The sequence below is a fragment of the Mugil cephalus genome, chromosome 9, assembly GCF_022458985.1.
Source record: "Mugil cephalus isolate CIBA_MC_2020 chromosome 9, CIBA_Mcephalus_1.1, whole genome shotgun sequence".
Lineage (NCBI taxonomy): Eukaryota > Metazoa > Chordata > Actinopteri > Mugiliformes > Mugilidae > Mugil > Mugil cephalus.
The window spans coordinates 18,976,831-18,996,928 of record NC_061778.1 but is presented as its reverse complement, the minus strand read 5'-3'; the positions used below and the strand labels follow the sequence as shown (position 1 = coordinate 18,996,928).

Below are 20,098 nucleotides of genomic sequence, written 5' to 3'. Positions count from 1 at the left end.
AACGTGCATGAATCATTGGTGAAACTTCACAAATATGCTTTAAAGGTGGTGGTGAAGATTTATGTAAAGTACACACCACAGGCTTTGCATTGTTGGCTTTTGGGAGGGATGCACTGGAGAAGGCAAGTAGAGATTTGCTGTCTTGTGAAGGACACGCTGACATAAAAAAGGCTCTGGTGAGGACTATCTGTAACATTTCATTTATAGGCACTGTATGTAAAACTGCAAAGCAGCAGTACACATGCATTATGTTGATAAGTCAGTGAGAAGGAGTGTGTTTGAATATTGTGGGTTTTAAAATGCTTATTCAAATATTTTCTGTCCTCTGGCTGTCATATATTTAACTGCCACCATCCGCACAATTTGCGCTCTTTGTATACCAGACGGCAAGCAAAAGCTGCATCTTTGTAAATATCAGTTTTTTCGGCTTTTCCGATTCCCACTCTGTGTGTCAGAGAGAAAATCCAGAGGGGAGGGGGTGAAGGACGTGTCAGCACATAGCTCAACTCCACGTGGCCACCGGTTACTCCCCCTTCTGAGCCGGAAGGGCTAAGCAGGCAGCCTTCCTCTGCTGCTGTGGCATCCCCCTCCTCCTCCTCCACTGCTGGTTTCCTCTGCTCTCAGAAGGCGCACGCCTGAGAGAAAAAAAAAAAAAAAAAAAAAAAGCCCCGAGGAGTGACTTCAGTGGGCTGGATGACAGCGAAGCGAGAGAGAGAGAGAGACAGAGAGAATTAGGAAAGGGGAGTTTCTTGTGCTAGCTGAAGCTCATTTGATAACGCCAACTTTTTTTTCCCCCCCTGGAACCCCCCATGCCCCTCCTTAACTCTCCGGCCCCTTTAACTGTCTGTTAGTCTCTGTGGGCGGGGGTGCGCATTCCAATACCATAGCTTTACAAGGCCAGTCGCTTTATCCTTTTTCCCCCCTCCCTGTTCTGTTCAGTGTATGAGAGAGAGCGAGAGGGTGAGTCAAGTCGCTGGCTAGCTCGCTGACAGACCCAGCCCTGCTCTGTCCTGCTTTGAGAGCGTGGAGCTCACCTCTTGTCAGCCTGGGTGTGTATTGTGCACGTTAAACCGAGGTGGAACTACTCTCTCTCTCCACCCGCCATCCCGCTCTGTTGAGTTTGAAGTCCACCCCTGAGCCAGCTGGAGCCGCTACTGCAGCCCGAGGATGAGAGAGAGGCCCGCCAGGGTTTGTAGAGCTCCGGGAGAGGAGTTGCAGGCAAACTGATCCAGGTAAAGGTCAGTAGTGTTGAGTAAATATTGAATGCAATTTCAGTCAAAAGTAGGTCACAGAGCAAAACCGTTGTAGCAGCTCGCTGGTAACTTTTACAGTTTAATCCTTGTCCACTGACTGTCTGCGTCACTTTAGTTAGTAGCATTCTGGTTTATACCACTTCCATGGCAGCTCTGACTCCACTCAGTGAATACATGGTGCGTTTGAGTGAAAAAAGACTGGTGAATAGAAAACACGTGTTTGCAATCTATGGAGTGAGTGATCAGATTTTCACTCGCTTTTTTTTTCCTCCCCCTTCTGCCTGAGTGTTATGCGTGTGTGTGTGCGCGTGAGTGTGTGGACAACATTTTCAGTTGTCGGACCTGATTGTGCTTTGCCTTTCACGCGAGTCAGGAGCTTTCACAACAGTTTACACCAGCAGAGGAATTCCTTTGACAATTTGTCTTCTAGTCGGTGAATTCAATTCACGTTGAGTCGGGCAGCTTTTTCTGGTGACTCAGAGGCTGAGGCGCATTCGGTGTGCAGCGGAGGAATTTGCATGGCGGGTGGTGTTTGGATTCTGTGTGGCTCGGCGTTCAGACGGAGAGAAATGCAGCTTTCATTGAATGAGAGGCAGCTAGCGAGTGGTGCCGCGAGGTGGGATCAGAAAGGGCGGATGACTGGTTGTAGCACTGTGGAGGGGGGAGCAACTCACACCTGTCACTCTGCCCACCCTCAAAAATGTCTCTTTTCTCTCTGAGCTTGAAGGAGGTTTCACCGACGGCTCACCTGGTTCCATTTCTCCACAGATCAGAATAAGGGACCCTAACCAAGGAGGCCGAGACATCACAGAGGAGATTATGTCAGGGGGCCGTAGTGGCTCTACCCCAACCCCACCACAGGTGAGCAGCCATGTTCGTACAAGCACAGCTGAAGCACAGTTTTTTTGTATAACGTTGTATGGTTGTTATGACATGATTTTTATCATACCATGCGGAGACATAACACTTGCCTTGCAATGAGTAATCAGATGAGTCGAAATAGAACATACGTCTGTCTGTTTTAACTTGGTGTGTTCATTCTGCTGTCTGTCGGGCAACGGCTACTCTTTTCTGGAGTTCATATACAAATGTAAGACATGTAGAGTTATTATAATGTTTTTTTTTGTGTGTATTTATCTCATTCATTATTGTTTAAATAATTTGAGCACTTAAACCCGATTTAAATGCTTTAACATTACCTCCACATTTTTGGGTTGAACACATGTAAGAGTAAAACGTGTCTCCTTTTTTTTTTATGTTCCTCTCCTTTTTAAGCAACCTATCAGTCCTCACGTGTTACCTCACAACCTGTCAGACTCAAACTGATTCATAACTGGCTCTTACAGTACTGACACGTGGCTCATATATCTAACTCAGGATTGACATGAAGGCAGGTTTTCCCACGGTTAAATGGAAAGGTTGAAAAACTTGCGTTGCTTTAACTAACTTTTTGTGTGCGTGTCTTCCGACAGTCAGCCATATCAGGAGCAGAGAGTACAGCAGTAGCACAGGCCAACGGTGAGAGCGTCACAGCTGCTGTTACACCAGCGCTGGTTAGACCAGGTGAGTTCCACATGCAAAGAGCCTTCAGCACAGACACAAAAAATAATCTGTCACTTTCATACTGGGCATATTAATCCCAAGCTGTTAATAATCACCTTACTTACTTTGGGAAACTCTGCTGTAGGCGTACTCTTAATCCATTTGTATTTTGTAAACCATCAGAATGTGTTAGTTCAACTTGATACACAGTAGTCTCAGTACTTTTGCTTGAAAATTAAATGTTTCAAGGTATGTTACCTCTTAACATCCAATAACTATTTTTCAAGCTGACAAAACAGTCTTTACATTTGACTTCATGTTTCATAAATTATCTTATCACACACACTTAAGGACCAAGCTTATCTAATGAAAAGGCCTGCTATGTTGATTTAATTATATTATAAATTTGCACAGTTTGCATGGTCAAATACTGGAATAACTGGATAGCATCAAGCATATTTCCACTTCCGTCAGTCACGTACGTGTTGATGGAAAGAAAAATGTATTTCCAGCAGCTATATACAAAAAAAAGCGATATGAGAAATAAAAAATGTACAATAAACGATAAACTCATAGCTAAGTGTGTATATTTAAAAAAAAAAAAACAGAGATCAAGTTACAAATTAGAAATGTTGCACAGTGGGTGGGTGACTACCACTCCTTCCCTTCTGTCCTCTGTGGCCTATTTTATAATGGGCCATGTGTTAAGTGTCTTATATTAGCTGCATATGTTTACATTTTCAGAAAATGGTAGATAGTGTCTGAAGCATTGTTACATTGTTACATAAATTACATAAACTTATAAACTTGGTATTTTCAACGTATCGTAACTGTATTTGTGATTTTGACCCCTCAGATGAAAGAGGGAAACCTTCGCCTCCTCCTCAGTCGAAAACTCCAGAACTCGCTAAGGGTGAGCCCACCCCCACAGAGGCTCCCTCCTCTGACACGAACACTAGGGCCTCTGCACCCCCTCTACCATCGGAAGCAAAGAACACTTCTCTCAACACTATTTCAACACTCGCATCCAGCGCTCCCGTAGCAGATGTGATGGATGCTCCTCCGCCTCTTAGAGAACCCACGCCGCCCCTCCAGTCGGCACCCGAGGTACCCGCGTACCCGGCACCTCTCCCCGACCCTGTCCCCAAATCTGACAAGAAAGCCACAGAGGCAAAAGAGGATGTGGCGGAAGAGGTGGAGACTACAGCGGAGGAGGCAGCCGCCTCTCTGGACACAAACATTACTCTCGCCTCTTCCACTAATGGCGTGGCAGAGGTGGAGCCACAAACGCTGTCAGTCACCTTACCGCCCACTCACCTGGACGCCCCTCTAGAGTCTCCCATTGCACAGCCCGAGGAGCTCCGCCTACCCAATGGCCTGCCTCTGCCGGCCCCCCAAGACCCCGAGGTTCCTGCCATCAGCACGGCCGAGCGCGACGACAGCCCCATAGCCGAGCCGGACGTCAGCCAGCTGCCCATCTCACAGACCTGCACCGCCATCACTCCGGCAGCGCCTTCGCTAGTTGTTCAAGCCACGCCTGCACCTGACGAGGAGTCGGCGGCCGTGACCCATAAGGAGTCGCCGCCTGCGCCCACTGTCCTGGAAGTCCCTGCTGAACCAGTCACTCAGGCGGCGCCCGCGCAGCCCGAGGTGCAAGAGGTGGCCCCTACAGCCATTCTGGACGTTGAGGAGGATGCTCCAGCGCCCCAGCCCAAAGCCAAGGAGGAGACGCCATCTCCTGCTGAGACGGTTTCCAAAGCTGACAGTGCCCCAGAAACAGTGCCCACTCCTCCCCCTCCTACAGCAGAGGAGAGAGAGGACACCCCTCCTCCTCAGACGGTCCCCCCTGCCCTTGTAGAAACTACTATGCAAGGTCAGTCACTTTCCTCTATTTTTGTACAGATATTTTTTAAGTATGACAGCCTCTATCATTCACATGTAACCTGCACCGACAGCACTGATCTGACCCAATGTTGCTTGTCTCTCTGTAGCTGCTGTGTCTGTGCCAAAGAAAAAGAGGAAGATGAAGGATCTGAACAAGAAGGAGGCGGTGGGAGACCTCCTGGATGCCTTTAAGGAGGCGAGTGTGCAGCAATGCATTTATTCATTAATTACCATGATTTTCTCACTTTTTATAACCAGTCTACAGTTTCTCCACACTTTCTGATGTTGGTGTGAAGCCTCACGTCAGCCCCTAAATAAGATGTTCCAGGGAGACCACTGTTACTGATTTGGCTCTGAAGTGTTAATCTGAGTTTGTTCTAAGATCCTAATATTCCTCATTGACTTTTCCCAAACAAGGAGCAGGTAGTGGTCCCACCGGAACCTGAGCCGACCCCTTCCCCGGCACCTGAGCCCCAGCCCCCTGTAGCCTCGCCCCCCGCTCCAGAGGAGGCGGACTTGACGTGGGAGGATAAGGAGGACAAGCTGGATGCTGAAAACATTAAGCCAGATTCTCCAAATCCGACCGACAAGAAGTACCAGTACAAAGAGGGTGGGTCTCTGAACCTTGATACCTTTCGGCGCACCACGCTGACGATTCAGCTTAAACAATGACCTTATCTCACTTTTAGCAGTATGTCGGTTAACCATGTTTATGTTTCCTATATAGAAGCTGAGGGAGTGGCATTTTTCCAGATTGCGTCGATATGAGTGTTGATATGAGTGTTCAGTGGAAAATGATAGTGTTATGATGGCAATGCATAATATTAAACTGCCCAGGTCACTTGTGGGTCACCTCTTTTTGCTTTCTGGTGACTTTTTCCCTTTGAATAACTGCAACAAATGAATCTAACTGGCATCAAAATGAATATATCGTGACTCACCTTGAGCCCTGGACATTTTCTGTTTCAGATCAGTGGAAGCCAATCAATCCAGAGGAGAAGAAGAAATATGACCGCGAGTTTCTTCTGGGGTTCCAGTTTATCTCAGCCAGCATGAACAAGCCTGAGGGTCTACCAGCCATCAGTGATGTTGTCCTAGACAAGGTACAAACATGTATAAGAAGCTTTAATAAACATCTAATGATAGTACAAAAAAAATGTACACAAAAATATATCGGTGTTATATTATGGCACATATTGTAATTAAGTTCCAATCCTGGTTCCTTTCTGTTCAGGCTAATAAGACCCCTCTGCGTCAACTTGATCCCAGTCGCCTACCGGGGATGAATTGCGGTCCTGACTTCACACCCTCCTTTGCTAACCTTGGCAGGCCTGGCATGGGAGGAGTAACCAGAGGACCAGTAAGTTATATCCTTGATGTCACTCCCACCCCTCCGCTTGACGACAACTTGTCTTTTAATGAAATGATGTCTTTGTGTCGTCCTCCCCCAGCCCCCGGGTATGGGCATGGGAGTCGGCGGCCCCCGTCGCTCTCAGCAGATGCAGCAGAGGAAAGAGCCGAGGAAGATCATCACCAGCATGTCTCTCAGTGATGATGTGCAACTGAACAAGGCGGAGAAGGCCTGGAAGCCAGCGATGAAGAAAGCCGTTCGCGCCCGGGCGAGCGAGGAGAACGACGAGAGCGATCCGGACCAGACTAAGACCCAGGAGCTGTTTAAACGGGTCCGCAGCATCCTCAACAAACTGACTCCCCAAAAGTTTCAACAGCTTATGAAACAGGTGACAGAACTGACTATAGATACTGAAGAGAGGTTGAAAGGAGTCATAGACCTCACCTTCGAGAAGGCCATCTCTGAGCCAGACTTCTCTGTGGCCTACGCCAACATGTGCCGCTGCCTTATGGGGGTAAGTTATGGGGGTGCTCCCTCTGTGAAAATATGTATATGTTACTTTGACTGCTGGACTGCTTTGATTCAATGCTATATTGCTTTGATACAGTGTATTAACGTTGTGTTTGTCTTTACTTGAGACTACTTTCAGGTAAATGTGTGACTTTGAATTTATAGAGGCAAAATTTCATATTCAAGTAATATATACAGTCAATTTCCACAAAAAAATCCTACCTTTATCTGAAGCCTCATCAACAAAATGAGGAGGAAATGGTGTAAACCCATTCCCCCAAACTGCAGCAAACATTTCTGTTTATTGGTAGTTGTCTATTTGACGTCTTTATTTCTGCATTAAGGATAAAAGGATCCGTTAATCTCAGAATAATGTTTGAATTGATCAGTCTATCTGTCACAACACTGGGAGGCTCATTGATAATCAGCACTGAAGCATTAAATCTTATCAGGCCCATTTACCACAGGATCATAAAAGCTGTTAATTGGATAAGGAAAATGATTGAATACCTCTCCGCATCAAGATCTATTGCAGATATGTTGCCAGCATCGTAGGCCAAAAGGAATAAAAGCTACAGGCTGTTAAAAAGTGATCAAAGTGATGGGGTAGAGTGACTGAGGAGCCACTTTAATGCTACACTAACCGACCTACTGATATTAATTCTCCTTGCTCTTTTCAGCTTAAAGTCACACCCGTAGATAAGCCGGGAGTCACTGTGAATTTCCGCAAGCTGCTATTAAATCGATGTCAGAAGGAGTTCGAGAAGGACAAGGACGACGACGAGATCTTTGAGAAGAAGCAGAAAGAGCTGGAAGCTGCTTCAGTGGTAAGTGTTCCACAGTCATTTACAGGCTGGATCCGTCATTCATGCACGAGAGAAATCATGTTTATAGTTTGAGTCTCAACTGTGTATTTAGAGGAAGCCTTTGTGCTAAGGTTGTAAAGCAGCGTTATTATACTCCAGTTTTGATTTCACCCCTCCCTGTTCCTCTGTTTGTTTTGCCCGGCAGGAGGAGAAGCAGCGGCTCATTGATGAGCTGGAAGAGGCTAAAGACAAGGCCAGGAGGCGCTCACTGGGCAATATCAAGTTCATCGGTGAGCTGTTCAAGCTTAAAATGCTTACAGAGGTCATCATGCACGACTGCATCGTCAAGCTGCTCAAAAACCACGATGAGGAGTCCCTGGAGTGCCTGTGCAGACTGTTGTCCACCATCGGCAAGGACCTAGACTTTGAGAAGGCCAAGGTACAAAACCCGCATACTCCTAATCAGAGATGTGATGAGGAAAAATAGCATTGATGCCCACATGCTTTATACGTGTTTGCTGATGTATTTATATCTGGGTTTACTTGGATACCGTGACCGTGAGAGATAAACAGTATAGATAAGAAAAAAGTGTTGTTCATCTTCAGCCTCGTATGGACCAGTACTTCAACCAGATGGAGAAAATTATAAAGGAGAGGAAGACCACTTCTCGGATTCGTTTCATGCTGCAGGATGTGCTGGACCTTCGACGGGTAAATCACTACAGACACACTCATTGTATATACATTAAGTTACTCTACATGTATTCAGGCTTTATTCCTATATAAGTCAATGAAAGAAGTTGTGAGCAGAAGCAAAGCTTGTTATCAAAATGTATAGCTACCATAAAAGCTACTATCTTCATTAATTTACTCCATATCAGTAACAGACCTTTATGAGCAAGATACCTGTACTAGTTCAGCTGAACCCAACAAGGCATTGCACCATAGTCCTTGAAAGAGTCTGTGACTAAATGTTACTTCACCACACAACTTCCTGTTTTCTGAAGGCTCACTTGCCTTTCAGGGTTTAATCAATACTTATTGCATGTACCTCTTGTGTGCTGTTTGTCCTCTGTTGGACATGTAGCACTCAAAAGGTTGTCCACCCCACTGTTTGCTCTCATTAGTCATGTCCTGCACAGTCCATGCATGTGTGACGTGAGAGTCAAAGCCGGCAGTATGGCTGGTGAAGGAGACACTGAAGGAGAACGTGGAAATGAAAGGAAGAGTTTTATTGGCTGCAAATTATGTTACGCCCCTTTAGTGCTGGACGAGCCGTCGTCATCATTTTTAGCTTCTTTGAAATCACAAACTGTATAATACCATTGAATTTATTTACCACATGATGTTTTTTTGTTAATTCTGAAGCAGATTCTCATCAATAGTTAACATATATCATGTGGCATATAAATTTTGTACGTCTCAAAGAAGATTTGACTTAATCATACACTATATTTGGAATATTATCCCTGTCATTTAAAGTCACGCAACTCATGCAACCACAGTTCAGTGTAAGTGTCCTCTTAAGACATGCATATAGACTACGCAAATCACATTTTACAGTATGTCTTTTCTTCTCAGTTCTGACTTATTGTTCCTGTTGTGGCGTTAAAGTCTGTTTCATGTCAGAGACTCTATCAGTGAGTGTTTGTCCCCAGCCCCAGAGATACCCACACTGGTCCTTGAGCCGTGGCCTGTGTGAGTCTTGGATGGGCTAATATAGAATGGTGTTCCTCAGCTCTTTAATGCAGGGCACGCTCCTAACACAGAGCTGCCTTGTGCCATAGGCTGAGACAACACAAACAATCCCAGCTCTTGTATCAGCAAAGTGGCTCCACTTCTGTTGGTTGACTTAACCATTTCATAATGTTTCAGAAATACTTTCTTGTGCCATCTGATTCATCACAGTGATTTCCTTGTCTTAACTTCCTCCATCTTATTTGAGTGTAACTTGGTTAAGCCGGCTGAATCTGGTGGTGTTAGCTCGTTCCTTCGAAGGAATGCTGCAGTCCTGTAGTTAGGCTTTCAGTCCCACCCACACAATGTTACAAAACCTGCTGTCCTCAGTGTTTTTACAAGCCAAACTCAGCTGCTTCAAGTCAGCACAGTGCACCAATTTAACTCTGAATCACGCACTGTGTCCTTTACGTTCTTGTGAGTCAGAGACTGAACAAAGATCCCTTTAAATTGTAGTTTTTCTCATGAACACTGTAGTTGTGATTGAACCCTTGTCACTGTAGAGATAAAAAATTCTAGATACATTTGTATCATCAGCCCAAATCATGTAAAAACACTCACTCCTGTCGCGTACTTGCCATCCCAGAACAACTGGGTACCCCGGAGAGGAGACCAGGGCCCCAAGACCATCGATCAGATTCACAAAGAGGCTGAGCTGGAGGAGCACAGGGAGCAGATGAAGGTGCAGCAAGCCCTTATCTCCAAGAAGGAGTCCAGCGGCGGCCCAGGAAACAGGATGGGTGGAGGTGGTCCCGGAGGTCGTGGAGGCCATCACACCCCGGGCCGTGGTGCCCCCCCACAGGACGAAGGCTGGAATACGGTGCCCATCTCCAAGAACCGACCTATTGACACCTCTCGCCTTAGCAAGATTACTAAAGTAAGAGGGAGCAGGTTCTTTTCACCATGTGTTAATATATAAGATCCTGTATTTGTCACTGTAACAGGTTTAAATAACAGATCAAATTCAGACTAGTATTTTGTTTAAAACGCCATCTTCTTTTCAGACTCCTGTTCTCGACTTCAACAACCAGTTGCTCGCCCCTGGAGGTAAAGGCACGTGGGGCAGCTGGGGTAAAGGCAGCAGCGGTGGCACAACTACCAAACCCGCAGATACTGGTAGGATTTCCCAGCTCGTTTGGTTGCACATCCAGTAAAATGAGCTGAGTACATGAAAATTGACACTGAACTGGTTTTGTGTGTATTTCATGCTCAGGCTCAGAGTTAGGCAACCGTCCAGCCACCAGCACTCTGAACAGGTTCTCGGCCTTGCAGCAGCCCTCATCCTCTTCAGGCTCTTCACTGGACTCAGATAGAAGAGTTCCCCAGAGGTAACACGTCTTATTCAGATCTTGCCCAACATTGTACCGTGGGACCCTATGTTTGCAGGTGTACCTTGTACCTGTTTTTGTTTTTTTTAAGAAATTGTCCTTATAGTGCTTTCCCGTCGTTCCTCCACAGAAACAGCTCGAGTCGAGAGCGCAGTGACCGCTTCGACCGCTCCGATCGCTTCGACCGGCGGGATGAGCGACGGGACGACCGGGATCGCAACCGGCTGCAGGTCACAAAACGCAGCTTCAGCCGTGAAAATGAGGAACGGAGCCGGGAGAGAGAGCAGCGCGGGTCAGCTGATCCTGTCCGCAGAGTGGCAAGCATGACCGATGACCGGGACCGAAGCAGCAGAGAACGAGCCAGGAGCAAAGAGAGCGGTACGCGGCACGACGTAGCTGTAGTACACTTTGAAATATGAAAAGTTAGATAGTAATCACAGATTTTTTTTTATTTATGATATTTATAGGTTTGGGTCCGTGTCCCTAAACTTATATTTCCTTACTGAAGTTTTAGATTCTACCTCTTTACTAATAAAGTAAGGGGGAAAAAACAGGATATCCAAGATACAGTGTTCAGAGACATGGTGAATGTAGGTAACGTACTGGCTGCTCAGCTCAGGAAAAAGACAATTTAGAACCAAGGACTGCTCACTGGAAAAAGTCGTTAGTAAGTTTTAAAAACTTTAATTTCTTCTCTTGGTGTTTTCTCTCCCCAACACAATTTGAAATGCAACACTAAGAATAAAATCCTGAGGGAACTCCAAATGATCTGATTTGGTAGGGAAACTCCATCCCAAAAAACCCCTGGTAAAATTACAGCTCAGCCACAACAAAGACACTTTTTTAATTCCTTCCACCTTTTGAGTTGTGAAAGATCTCCAACAGGAAAACTGATGAAACAGTATTTGTGCTGTGTGTGAGTTCTATGTCTTTTTGTGTTGTTTGTGAACAGTGAAGCGGGAGACCGCTCCCACCCCTCCCCCTCCCCAGACCCCCACCAAGCCTGCCTTGACAGAGGAGGAGTTGGAAAAGAAGTCGACAGCCATCATTGAGGAGTACCTCCATATCAACGACATGAAGGTACAAACCAATGCCCATCTTTAAAATCTTTAAAACACAGAGAAGATGGCGCACTTACAGACGAGTGCAAAGAAAAAAAACGTATCTTTTACCTTCCGTTATGCACAAATGACATTGTTAAATGATTTGGAATGATCATGCCTGTAATTTACTACTGTCTGTGTGTCTTCCCTGTCCAACAGGAGGCTCTGCAGTGTGTGCAGGAGATGAACAGCACTCAGCTGCTGTTTATGTTTGTACGAAGCGGCTTGGAGTCGACGCTGGAGCGCAGCACCATTGCACGGGAGCACATGGGGCTTCTGCTGCACCAGCTCATTAAGACTGGCATCCTCCCAACACAGCACTACTACAAAGGGTCAGCTTAGAGGTTATATCTAAAAAAAATAAAAATAAAAATGATATGAAGGGAATGTGTGTAATAAGTAAACATACAGTTGAAGTCAGAAGTGTATATATACCTTGGCCAGGTACATTTAATCTTTTAAACGGTTTCACGATTCCTGACATTTAATCCTACTGAACATCCAGGTCAGTACATTCCCAGTGGGTCAGACGTATACATGCGCCTCATAAAGCACAACATGATGCCACCACCCCATGCTTCACAGTTGGGTCTTTTTGGATTAGATATCTTTAACCTATTTCCTCCAAGCCCAAATTTTACTTTCACCAGACCAGAGGACTTTTGTCCCTCTGTGAAGCTGCAAACTGTACTCTGGCTTTTTATAACAGTTTAATGAAAACCCTCCTGTGACATGCAGGACTGCAGAGCTTTAAGAGACGACTGGTGACATTTATACCAACAGGAGTTCATTGACAGTTGGCTTGTGAATAAGCCTTGATGTCTGTGTGCCGTTTTTTTTTTTCCAGGCTTCAGGAAATTCTGGAGGTGGCTGAAGACATGGCGATAGACATCCCCCACATCTGGCTCTACCTGGCAGAGCTGATTACTCCCATGCTGCATGAGGGTGGTATCCCCATGGGAGAGCTTTTCCGGTCAGTACTGATAAAAAGTACTAAAACTATTTTTTGTGTTGTTTTATATATATCAGTTTTAACTTTTGCTTACCTGTTTGGTCTCCAGGGAGGTTTCAAAGCCCTTGGTCCCTCTGGGTAAAGCCGGAGTCCTGCTGGTCCAAATCCTCACTTTACTCTGCAAAGGAATGGTTGGTGCAGATCCTAAAATGCATTGTCTGGTGGATTGTGTGTAAATGTTTATGAATGTCTCAAATGTGTCAGCGAATGTGTTTATCCACCAGTGTACAATTATCTGTATCGTCCCTGAACAGAGCCATAAAAAGGCCGGGACAATGTGGAGAGAGGCAGGGCTCCGGTGGAAGGACTTCCTCCCCGAGGACGTGGACGTCAACAAGTTTGTGACAGAACAGGTGAGCGGGCCCTCGCTAGCTTCATCAGCATCAACAGAGAACTAGTCTATAATACGTTTCTATATAGTTGTAATGTATAACACAAACGAATGGCTGGTTGGTTTACTTTGTAATGGGAGTGACTCACTGGAGTCATTTTGACTTTAATTAATTTACGTATTTAATTAATTTATAATCTTAATTATCTTATAAATACATATTTTTCTCTTCTGTCATAGCTTGTGAAATGATCTTACCACAAGTTTTTTTGTTAACCATTCACCATTTTGTGCTGCTCCTCCAGTTCCAGTACTGTTTAAAAAATACTCAAAGATTATTACAGATCGAATGTCTTTTTTTTTTCTGACCAGTCACATCCAGAAATCGCCATCATCACATAAGAAAGAAAAGCACATTTTTTCACATTTGAGAAATATTTGCATAATAAACTGACATATGGATTGACATGTCATTTCACCTAAAACCTGAAATGAAACTATGATTTTTATTACTAGAATGTGGAGTTCACACTGGGCGAGGAGTCAGAGAAGAGCCAAAAGAAGGAGCTGAGCTCTGCAGAACTGAACAAGCAGCTGGAAAGACTGATCCATGAAAAGGCAAACAACCAGAGAGTCTTTGACTGGATCGAGGTTTGTGTCTTAATTCATACTTGACAAGTACAAAAAAAAAACAATTGCTACCACAAAATGCATATATTTGTATAACTTGTATTATAATAAACCCCAGATCATAGCACTGACCCCCACAGGCCTGTACAACCTTACCCTGATACACCCATCACAACGGAACAGGGTAAATCTGGACTCATAAGACCACATGACCTTCCATTGCTCCAGAGTCCAGTGTTTATGCTCCCTAGCAAACTGAAGCCTTTTTCCTGGTTAGCCTCACTGATTAGTGGTTTTCTTAAGGATAAACAGCTGTTCAGTCCCATTCTCTTGAATTTCTTTCACATTATACATGTGGAAATGCTCTTAGTTTCACTATTATTATTCTACTGTTGTTGTTTTTTTCCAGTTTGATTTCCCCTAACATTTAAGTGATCAACAATGACGATCAATAAGGATTTTTTTCCGACCACATTTCTTCCTGGAAGATGATAGTTCCCCGCTACCCTTCCAACTTTTAATAATGTGTTGGATGGTTCTTTTTTTTTTTTAGTAGTTTCTGTAATCTCCTTAGTCTGTTTGAGAAGGGTCAAATCATTGGCAAGCATCAAGCAAAGAAAACATCTAACATCTTTTCCATGACCACGGGATGTGTCTTTCATCATGGTTGTTTAAGGAACCATCAGTTGGGGTTAAATACCTTGTTGCCAGCTTAAAGATAATCACCCAGTAATTATCCAATAGGATGTTTGTATCTATTTGCTTAGTTAAATCCAGGTGATGACTTTTTTTGTCCAGTCAGTGTAAGAGTGCAGTTTGAGTTTTATAAAACAACTGCAGCTGCTGATTGTAACTGAACAAACACAGCTGAACTATATAGAAACTGTTTTTTAAGGATTCCAACAGTGTATTGCCTCTTTCTTTATGAGTCCCGGTTTGCTGATGAAAATGTTTCTGTGTGTAGGCAAACCTAGATGAAGAGCAGACCTCCTCCAACACATTTGTCAGAGCACTGATGACCTGCGTCTGCCAGTCAGCAGTCATATGTGAGTCCATCTGCACCCTTAACACCGACCATTACGGTCTGTAAGATATAACAATAGTTAAAACCTGACTCGTGCCTTTTCAGGTGAGAACCCGTACAGGGTGGATGGTGGGCTGATCAGACAGCGAGCCAAGCTGCTGCAGAAATATCTGAAGGATGAACAGAAGGAGCTGCAGGCTCTCTACGCCCTGCAGGCCCTGATGGTGCAGATGGAGCAGCCCGCCAGTAAGCAACACATTCGATCTCATGTTATCCCTTTGGCGCAGATATTTTGTACCTGTTATCATGCACAAAACTTTCCACTCTAACAATCATAAAGACTGAAGAATTCCCCATCTCCCCTCCCCCGTCAGATCTGCTGAGGATGTTCTTTGACACTCTTTACGACGAGGACGTGATCAAAGAGGAGGCCTTTTACAAGTGGGAGTCTAGCAAAGACCCCGCCGAGCAGCAGGGCAAGGGCGTGGCCCTCAAGTCCGTCACCGCCTTCTTCGTGTGGCTCCGCGAGGCCGAGGATGAATCCGACAACAGCTAGGGGCCGGCCCGGGGGAAGCGGCGGCGGCGGCGGCAGTTCAGAGAGGATCCTTGAGGAGAGCGAATGTTCTGTGGATGATTCAGAAGAGGCTGAATCAGCAAAATCCTTCTGCATAAAGAGGACAAAAAAAAAATCAAGAAAAAAATTCTTCAACTGGGAGAGATTGTATTATGGATCGAACGTTCGATCTTTTTTTTTTTTTTTTGCTCGTTTGTTTGTTTTGGGTTTCTTGTCTTTTGTCGCGCAAACCGAATGTCCTTTTTGAAATGAATGAACCTACAGGATTAAACAAAGAGAATAGATATGAGAGAGACGTGTTACAAGCCGTGGGAGACACTGTAATGCTGTTTTCATCAGTATTTTTTTGAGGTTGTTTTCAAATGGCTCTTCCTCGCCACGGCAACACTATCCAAGACTATTTGCTTAATGACAGACATAAAGAAAACTTAAAAGGCTGTTCACATTTATATTTTTGAATTCACCCTTGTGGATGGGGCACAGCAACACTGTCATGACACATGTCTGGTGTTTGATCCACGTGATGCGCTTTTGTGGATGACTAGCTTCGATGTTCCTTTATTTTATTTTTATTTTTTTTCCCTCGGCGCTGGCTGATTGGAGTGTGTCTTTTATAATAAAACAGAAAACTACAAAGACGAGTGACGAGAGCTGTCCAACAGACATTTCAGACAAGGAGTCAAAGCGACGGTTGTGGACTCCCGAGGATTTCACGCGGACTTTACGAGGACGATGTCGCCGAGTAGAGAGAGAGGGGCAAAGAACACTGACCATTTTGCTGCTGGGGGGGGAGGGGTGACCACGTTTCCCTGATACCCCTCAAAACCCCAGTCTGACCCCCTGCCCTCCAACGTCTGTGTTTTACTTGTTTCCCGTGCTTCTAAAGAAAAAAAAAAAAAGACTGAGAAAGGGAGAGCAACAGCGAGGGCTCATGGCTGCACCCTCCTCCAAAGCCTTTTGTTGGATTTTAAAAAGATACATTATAAAAACTTGATTAAAGTATACAGACAAAAAAAAATAAAAAAAAAATGCTTTATTAAAAAAGGACAGTACGAACCCTAAGGCCTTTTTGCTTCCACAAGTGGAAAAGCATTTCAGGAGAGTATAATCCCGTATAATAGGATGGATTTCCTTCCATTTTTTTTTGTTTTGTTTTGTTTTCAAAGAAGAGATGCTAATGTATTACCCCCCCCCCCCCCCCCCGCCTCCTCTGGAATAAAGTGGCAGTTTTTTCCCTGTATTTATATTTTTCTCTCCTCAGCTCGCAGAAGGTGCTTGTAATTATCCAACCCAAGTCATTGATTACAATTTAATTGAAAATCTGTAAATACTTTTTTGCTTTACTTTATTAAAAAGATATTTAATTAAAGAAAATTAATGCCTCTTTTCACATCCAAAAACTGGAAGAGCTAATAAAGATTGTTGCAAATAAAAGCAAAGCGCTTGTGCTTTTGTGCTGTAAGTTGCCTTGACAGAAACGGAGCCTCAGTGGAATAACGGAACGACCACTGCAAACCACAGCATACTGCACATTGCAACAATTGACTTTTTTATTAAGATGGACTAACCTTACTTTATGTCACTCACAGATTTTGTTAAAAGAGTGGTTTTGAAGCTCAGTGGCAGTGACTGACTCTGACTAACTCCTGGCTAAATGAAGTGGGGATAAGTGGGATAAGAGTAGCGCTGAGAAGGTTGGCGGTGGTGTCTAAGCTTCATCCTTGAGTCAGGAAATGAGCTTAGAGACCAAAACTTTTTTCTTATTTTCTTTCTTATTTTTTTTTTTTGGATTTTATTATGGGGCGTCTTTCGCTACCTCTCCACATGGCTGTAAGACTATATCACAGTCCTACAACCAATCAGAGCCATTCTGTTGTGAACTAATTTGACTTCACAGTGCTCGGATGATGTCAGTGACTACACTCTTTTGCCCAAACGTTCTGACTGACCCGGCAGATCTTTGCTGGAGCATAATAATCAGTTCCTAACGGAGCGACTCCAGACCGACTCCTCAAAAGTCAAGAGGTTTGTCTGACATCTGTTGGGATTTACTCACCTTTGTAACCAGCCTCAAGTAGTCATTCAAGGAACTGCTTTTTGGAACTTCTTGTTGGCTTCATTTTCAAGTTTGCTACTTGATAGCACCCAGTGAATACCTCTGGTTTAGTAGAGCCTACGGTGTTTGTTACTAAAAATGTGTTCGACTGTTCTGGGCTTCTACATAAAAAGTATCCGTGGAAGAGGACCTGCAGCATAATCTATTACATGCAGATGTGCCTATTCTCACCCTTTAATCAGATGCAGACAAGTTCTTTTGCCAGTCGGGTCTGGAGCTAACAGACTATACGTGATGTTTCTTTTCTTTTCTATCGTCGAAGGATAGATATGCTTTTGCAGATACTGAGAGACCTGGGACCAGCAGCCTGCTGGTTCGAGCTGTTCAGCTGGCCTTGGGAAACGGCGCTGCGGTCAGCGTAGAAATTATATAACTGGTAGCTGCACCACAGACTAGAAAAACTTGGACCAGGCGTCTGTTATGTCATCCCTGTGTTCCTAATGGGACGCTTGTCTGCAGAACAGGGGCTTCACGCTGAACACTCCTGGATTTCTTGGGGAAATCCAGAATTAAAAAAAAAAAAAAAAAAAAAAAGTCTAGGCCGTCTGTGAACACATTCGGTTAGACGGTTAGTTGGCTAAGATGCACAAAGGCCCAGGAAACGGCTTTCCATCCCCAGGGTTTAGCACCAAACCCAGTGAAGCTTTCCTCCTAACCACACAATGCAATTAAATATCTTAAAAGTTCTACATTTTCTACAGATTTCAACCCTCTTAGGGTCTTGGGTTCTGCAGCCTTCCCCAGTCCACTGTAATTGTAGAGCGTATGCCATCACTGGAAGGTGTGTTCCTTAACAGTCTTTACTAAAAACTACAGCAGATGAGGTATATACTGCAGGAAACATACATACATTAAAACTGATTTATCCCATCAGTTATCCTAACTCTAACCTATGTTTCTTTTTCAAAAGTGGATCGAGTGGGAATATATGTTTTAAACTTCGGCACCTGCTGGAGTCTAAAACCTATATTCCCACCTGAAAAACAAATGAACGTTCATGTTGGATTCACGTTGCTCCGGTTACTTTTCTCGCTGCAAATGCACAGAGGCCGGCGGTTACCCTGGAAATAAAAATACACTCTAAAACAGCAATGGAGAAACCACTGTTTGACATGGTTTGCAAAAAAATAAAAAAAAATAAATAAAAAAATTCCTCTTGCCACTACGCTATTAGGCCAGACATGCAGTCTGTTTTCTTTATTTGTGGTGAGGAGGCGTGAACGCTGTGAGAAAGCTGCCAGTTCATGTCTCCGGGCCGTACTTGTATCAGTGCTGGTGAAAGCAGTGGGCTTCACTTCGCTGTCAGCCCACCCCCTCCACCGCCGACCAGAAATAGAGAGTGCGGTTGTCCTGGAGTGCTCCTGCGTGCATCTCCGTCCAGAAGAGTGTGTGTGCTCAGCAAACTTGTGCAAGCTTGTGCAAATAAGAGGCGGCGCTGCGCTCCCACATTCTTGCGTTTTTCAGGCCGTGGATCCTGGAGTCGCCGTCAACCAAGCACCCAAAGTCGGATGTTCAGCAGCACTTTGCACAATGAACCTACAGAGGCACCTTTTGTCGGCTGTAACATGACCTCTGTGTAATCTTAGCCAGAGTCGGGCCATCATTTTAAACTGCCCGTATCAGCTTATCTCACTTGTTACGAGACCTGCTGTCAGCCTGCTGACATGCTCCCCCTCAGGGAGGAGGTGGCCTGCCTTATCTGTAACCTGCTTCCACTAGGCTGCACTATCGCCGGCGGTGGACCCGGTCTTTGCGTGACATTTCCACTCGGTTGCGTCACCTGTGGACACGCCGTGCGTTTCCATGTAATCCTTCCAAAGTGTATTTGCAGAGGGTATTCCACAGCTTTAGGCAGCTTTCTGACGCTGCGTTCCCACTAGTAGATTCTTTTTTTCCATGTGGATCAGCATCTTTTGCCAACTCGCTGTTGTAGATCTGCGAAATACGCAGGTTACAGTGAAGTAGAGGCAGTTTCTTCTGTAGTGGTGACTTGGATCAAATCCAACACTATTAAAGTGACTGAGAAGAAGCATTTATGCACAATCCCACAGTTGCCTGAGCGTTTCATAGATGCTGTTTAGCTGAATCTTTCGGATGCTGATAGATGCTACAGCGTTTGAAGGCCCTTTAGTGTACATGTATTGGTTGTTTGGAGTGTTTCTAGAAGTTTGTGTTTGTGATGTGATTCAACGCAGGCCAATAAATACGAAGAAAGAAAGAAAGAAAGAAACCGTTTTTGAGTTTGTGTGCGTTGTAATTGCATAAAAATGTGTCTGAGTCTGAGGCTTTGAATCTAGTGAATCAGGAAAAAACAAACAAAAAAAATGAAAATAAAAATAAAATGTGATGTTGTCATTCACACTGGTACCAGCATGACCTAATTTCTAAATTCAATTTAATTGCTAATTTATTGGGATAAACTTGTATTTGGAATCAAAAGGTCCAGATTATGTGCCAATGTTCAAATTATCTGCACTGATCTTTTCAGGACCAGAACCTCATAGCGGCCATGAAGCGTGGCAAAGGAAATGTTACAGTTTGGGGATACTTTGCTGCCTCAGACAATGGTCAGGCTGCACTCCTCACCTAGAAATTCTGCATCGTGTCAATGGATGATTGAAGGGTGGTTGAAGACAATGAGAACAATGTGCCTGAATGTAATGATAGCAAAATCCACCAAATAAAGAGGTTCACATGTGGTGTTAATGGCAGCTTTTATATAATCTATTTCCTACAAACAGCACAGCTCTGACTTATTTATATGAAACTGAAATATTCACCATCCTAAATACACTAGAGGGGGCCATTGCACCGTATATTCCTCTCATTCAGTATACCCTAGTAGTGCTGCAAGTGTTCATGGCAGCCTGTTTCATTTCTGAAATAATCAGTTAGCC

General features: G+C 44.5%; 1 protein-coding gene across 1 annotated transcript in view; it reads left to right on the top strand.

Annotated features, from left to right (window-relative positions):
- The window catches only part of LOC125013286 (eukaryotic translation initiation factor 4 gamma 1-like), a 34,433-nt gene extending 17,909 nt beyond the window's left edge, over positions 1–16,524 (top strand). The window contains exons 10-33 of the mRNA XM_047593795.1: positions 2,022–2,114; positions 2,726–2,816; positions 3,652–4,668; positions 4,787–4,875; positions 5,097–5,289; positions 5,649–5,782; positions 5,914–6,039; positions 6,131–6,544; positions 7,221–7,367; positions 7,552–7,785; positions 7,953–8,057; positions 9,670–9,960; positions 10,088–10,199; positions 10,297–10,411; positions 10,542–10,789; positions 11,364–11,491; positions 11,674–11,846; positions 12,362–12,487; positions 12,576–12,657; positions 12,781–12,879; positions 13,374–13,508; positions 14,452–14,533; positions 14,617–14,757; positions 14,886–16,524. Coding sequence (XP_047449751.1) covers positions 2,022–2,114; positions 2,726–2,816; positions 3,652–4,668; positions 4,787–4,875; positions 5,097–5,289; positions 5,649–5,782; positions 5,914–6,039; positions 6,131–6,544; positions 7,221–7,367; positions 7,552–7,785; positions 7,953–8,057; positions 9,670–9,960; positions 10,088–10,199; positions 10,297–10,411; positions 10,542–10,789; positions 11,364–11,491; positions 11,674–11,846; positions 12,362–12,487; positions 12,576–12,657; positions 12,781–12,879; positions 13,374–13,508; positions 14,452–14,533; positions 14,617–14,757; positions 14,886–15,067 — 4,557 coding nt within the window. The 3' untranslated portion in view covers positions 15,068–16,524. The remainder of the gene's footprint in view (positions 1–2,021; positions 2,115–2,725; positions 2,817–3,651; positions 4,669–4,786; positions 4,876–5,096; positions 5,290–5,648; positions 5,783–5,913; positions 6,040–6,130; positions 6,545–7,220; positions 7,368–7,551; positions 7,786–7,952; positions 8,058–9,669; positions 9,961–10,087; positions 10,200–10,296; positions 10,412–10,541; positions 10,790–11,363; positions 11,492–11,673; positions 11,847–12,361; positions 12,488–12,575; positions 12,658–12,780; positions 12,880–13,373; positions 13,509–14,451; positions 14,534–14,616; positions 14,758–14,885) is intronic.
- The last annotated feature ends 3,574 nt before the right edge of the window (positions 16,525–20,098 follow it).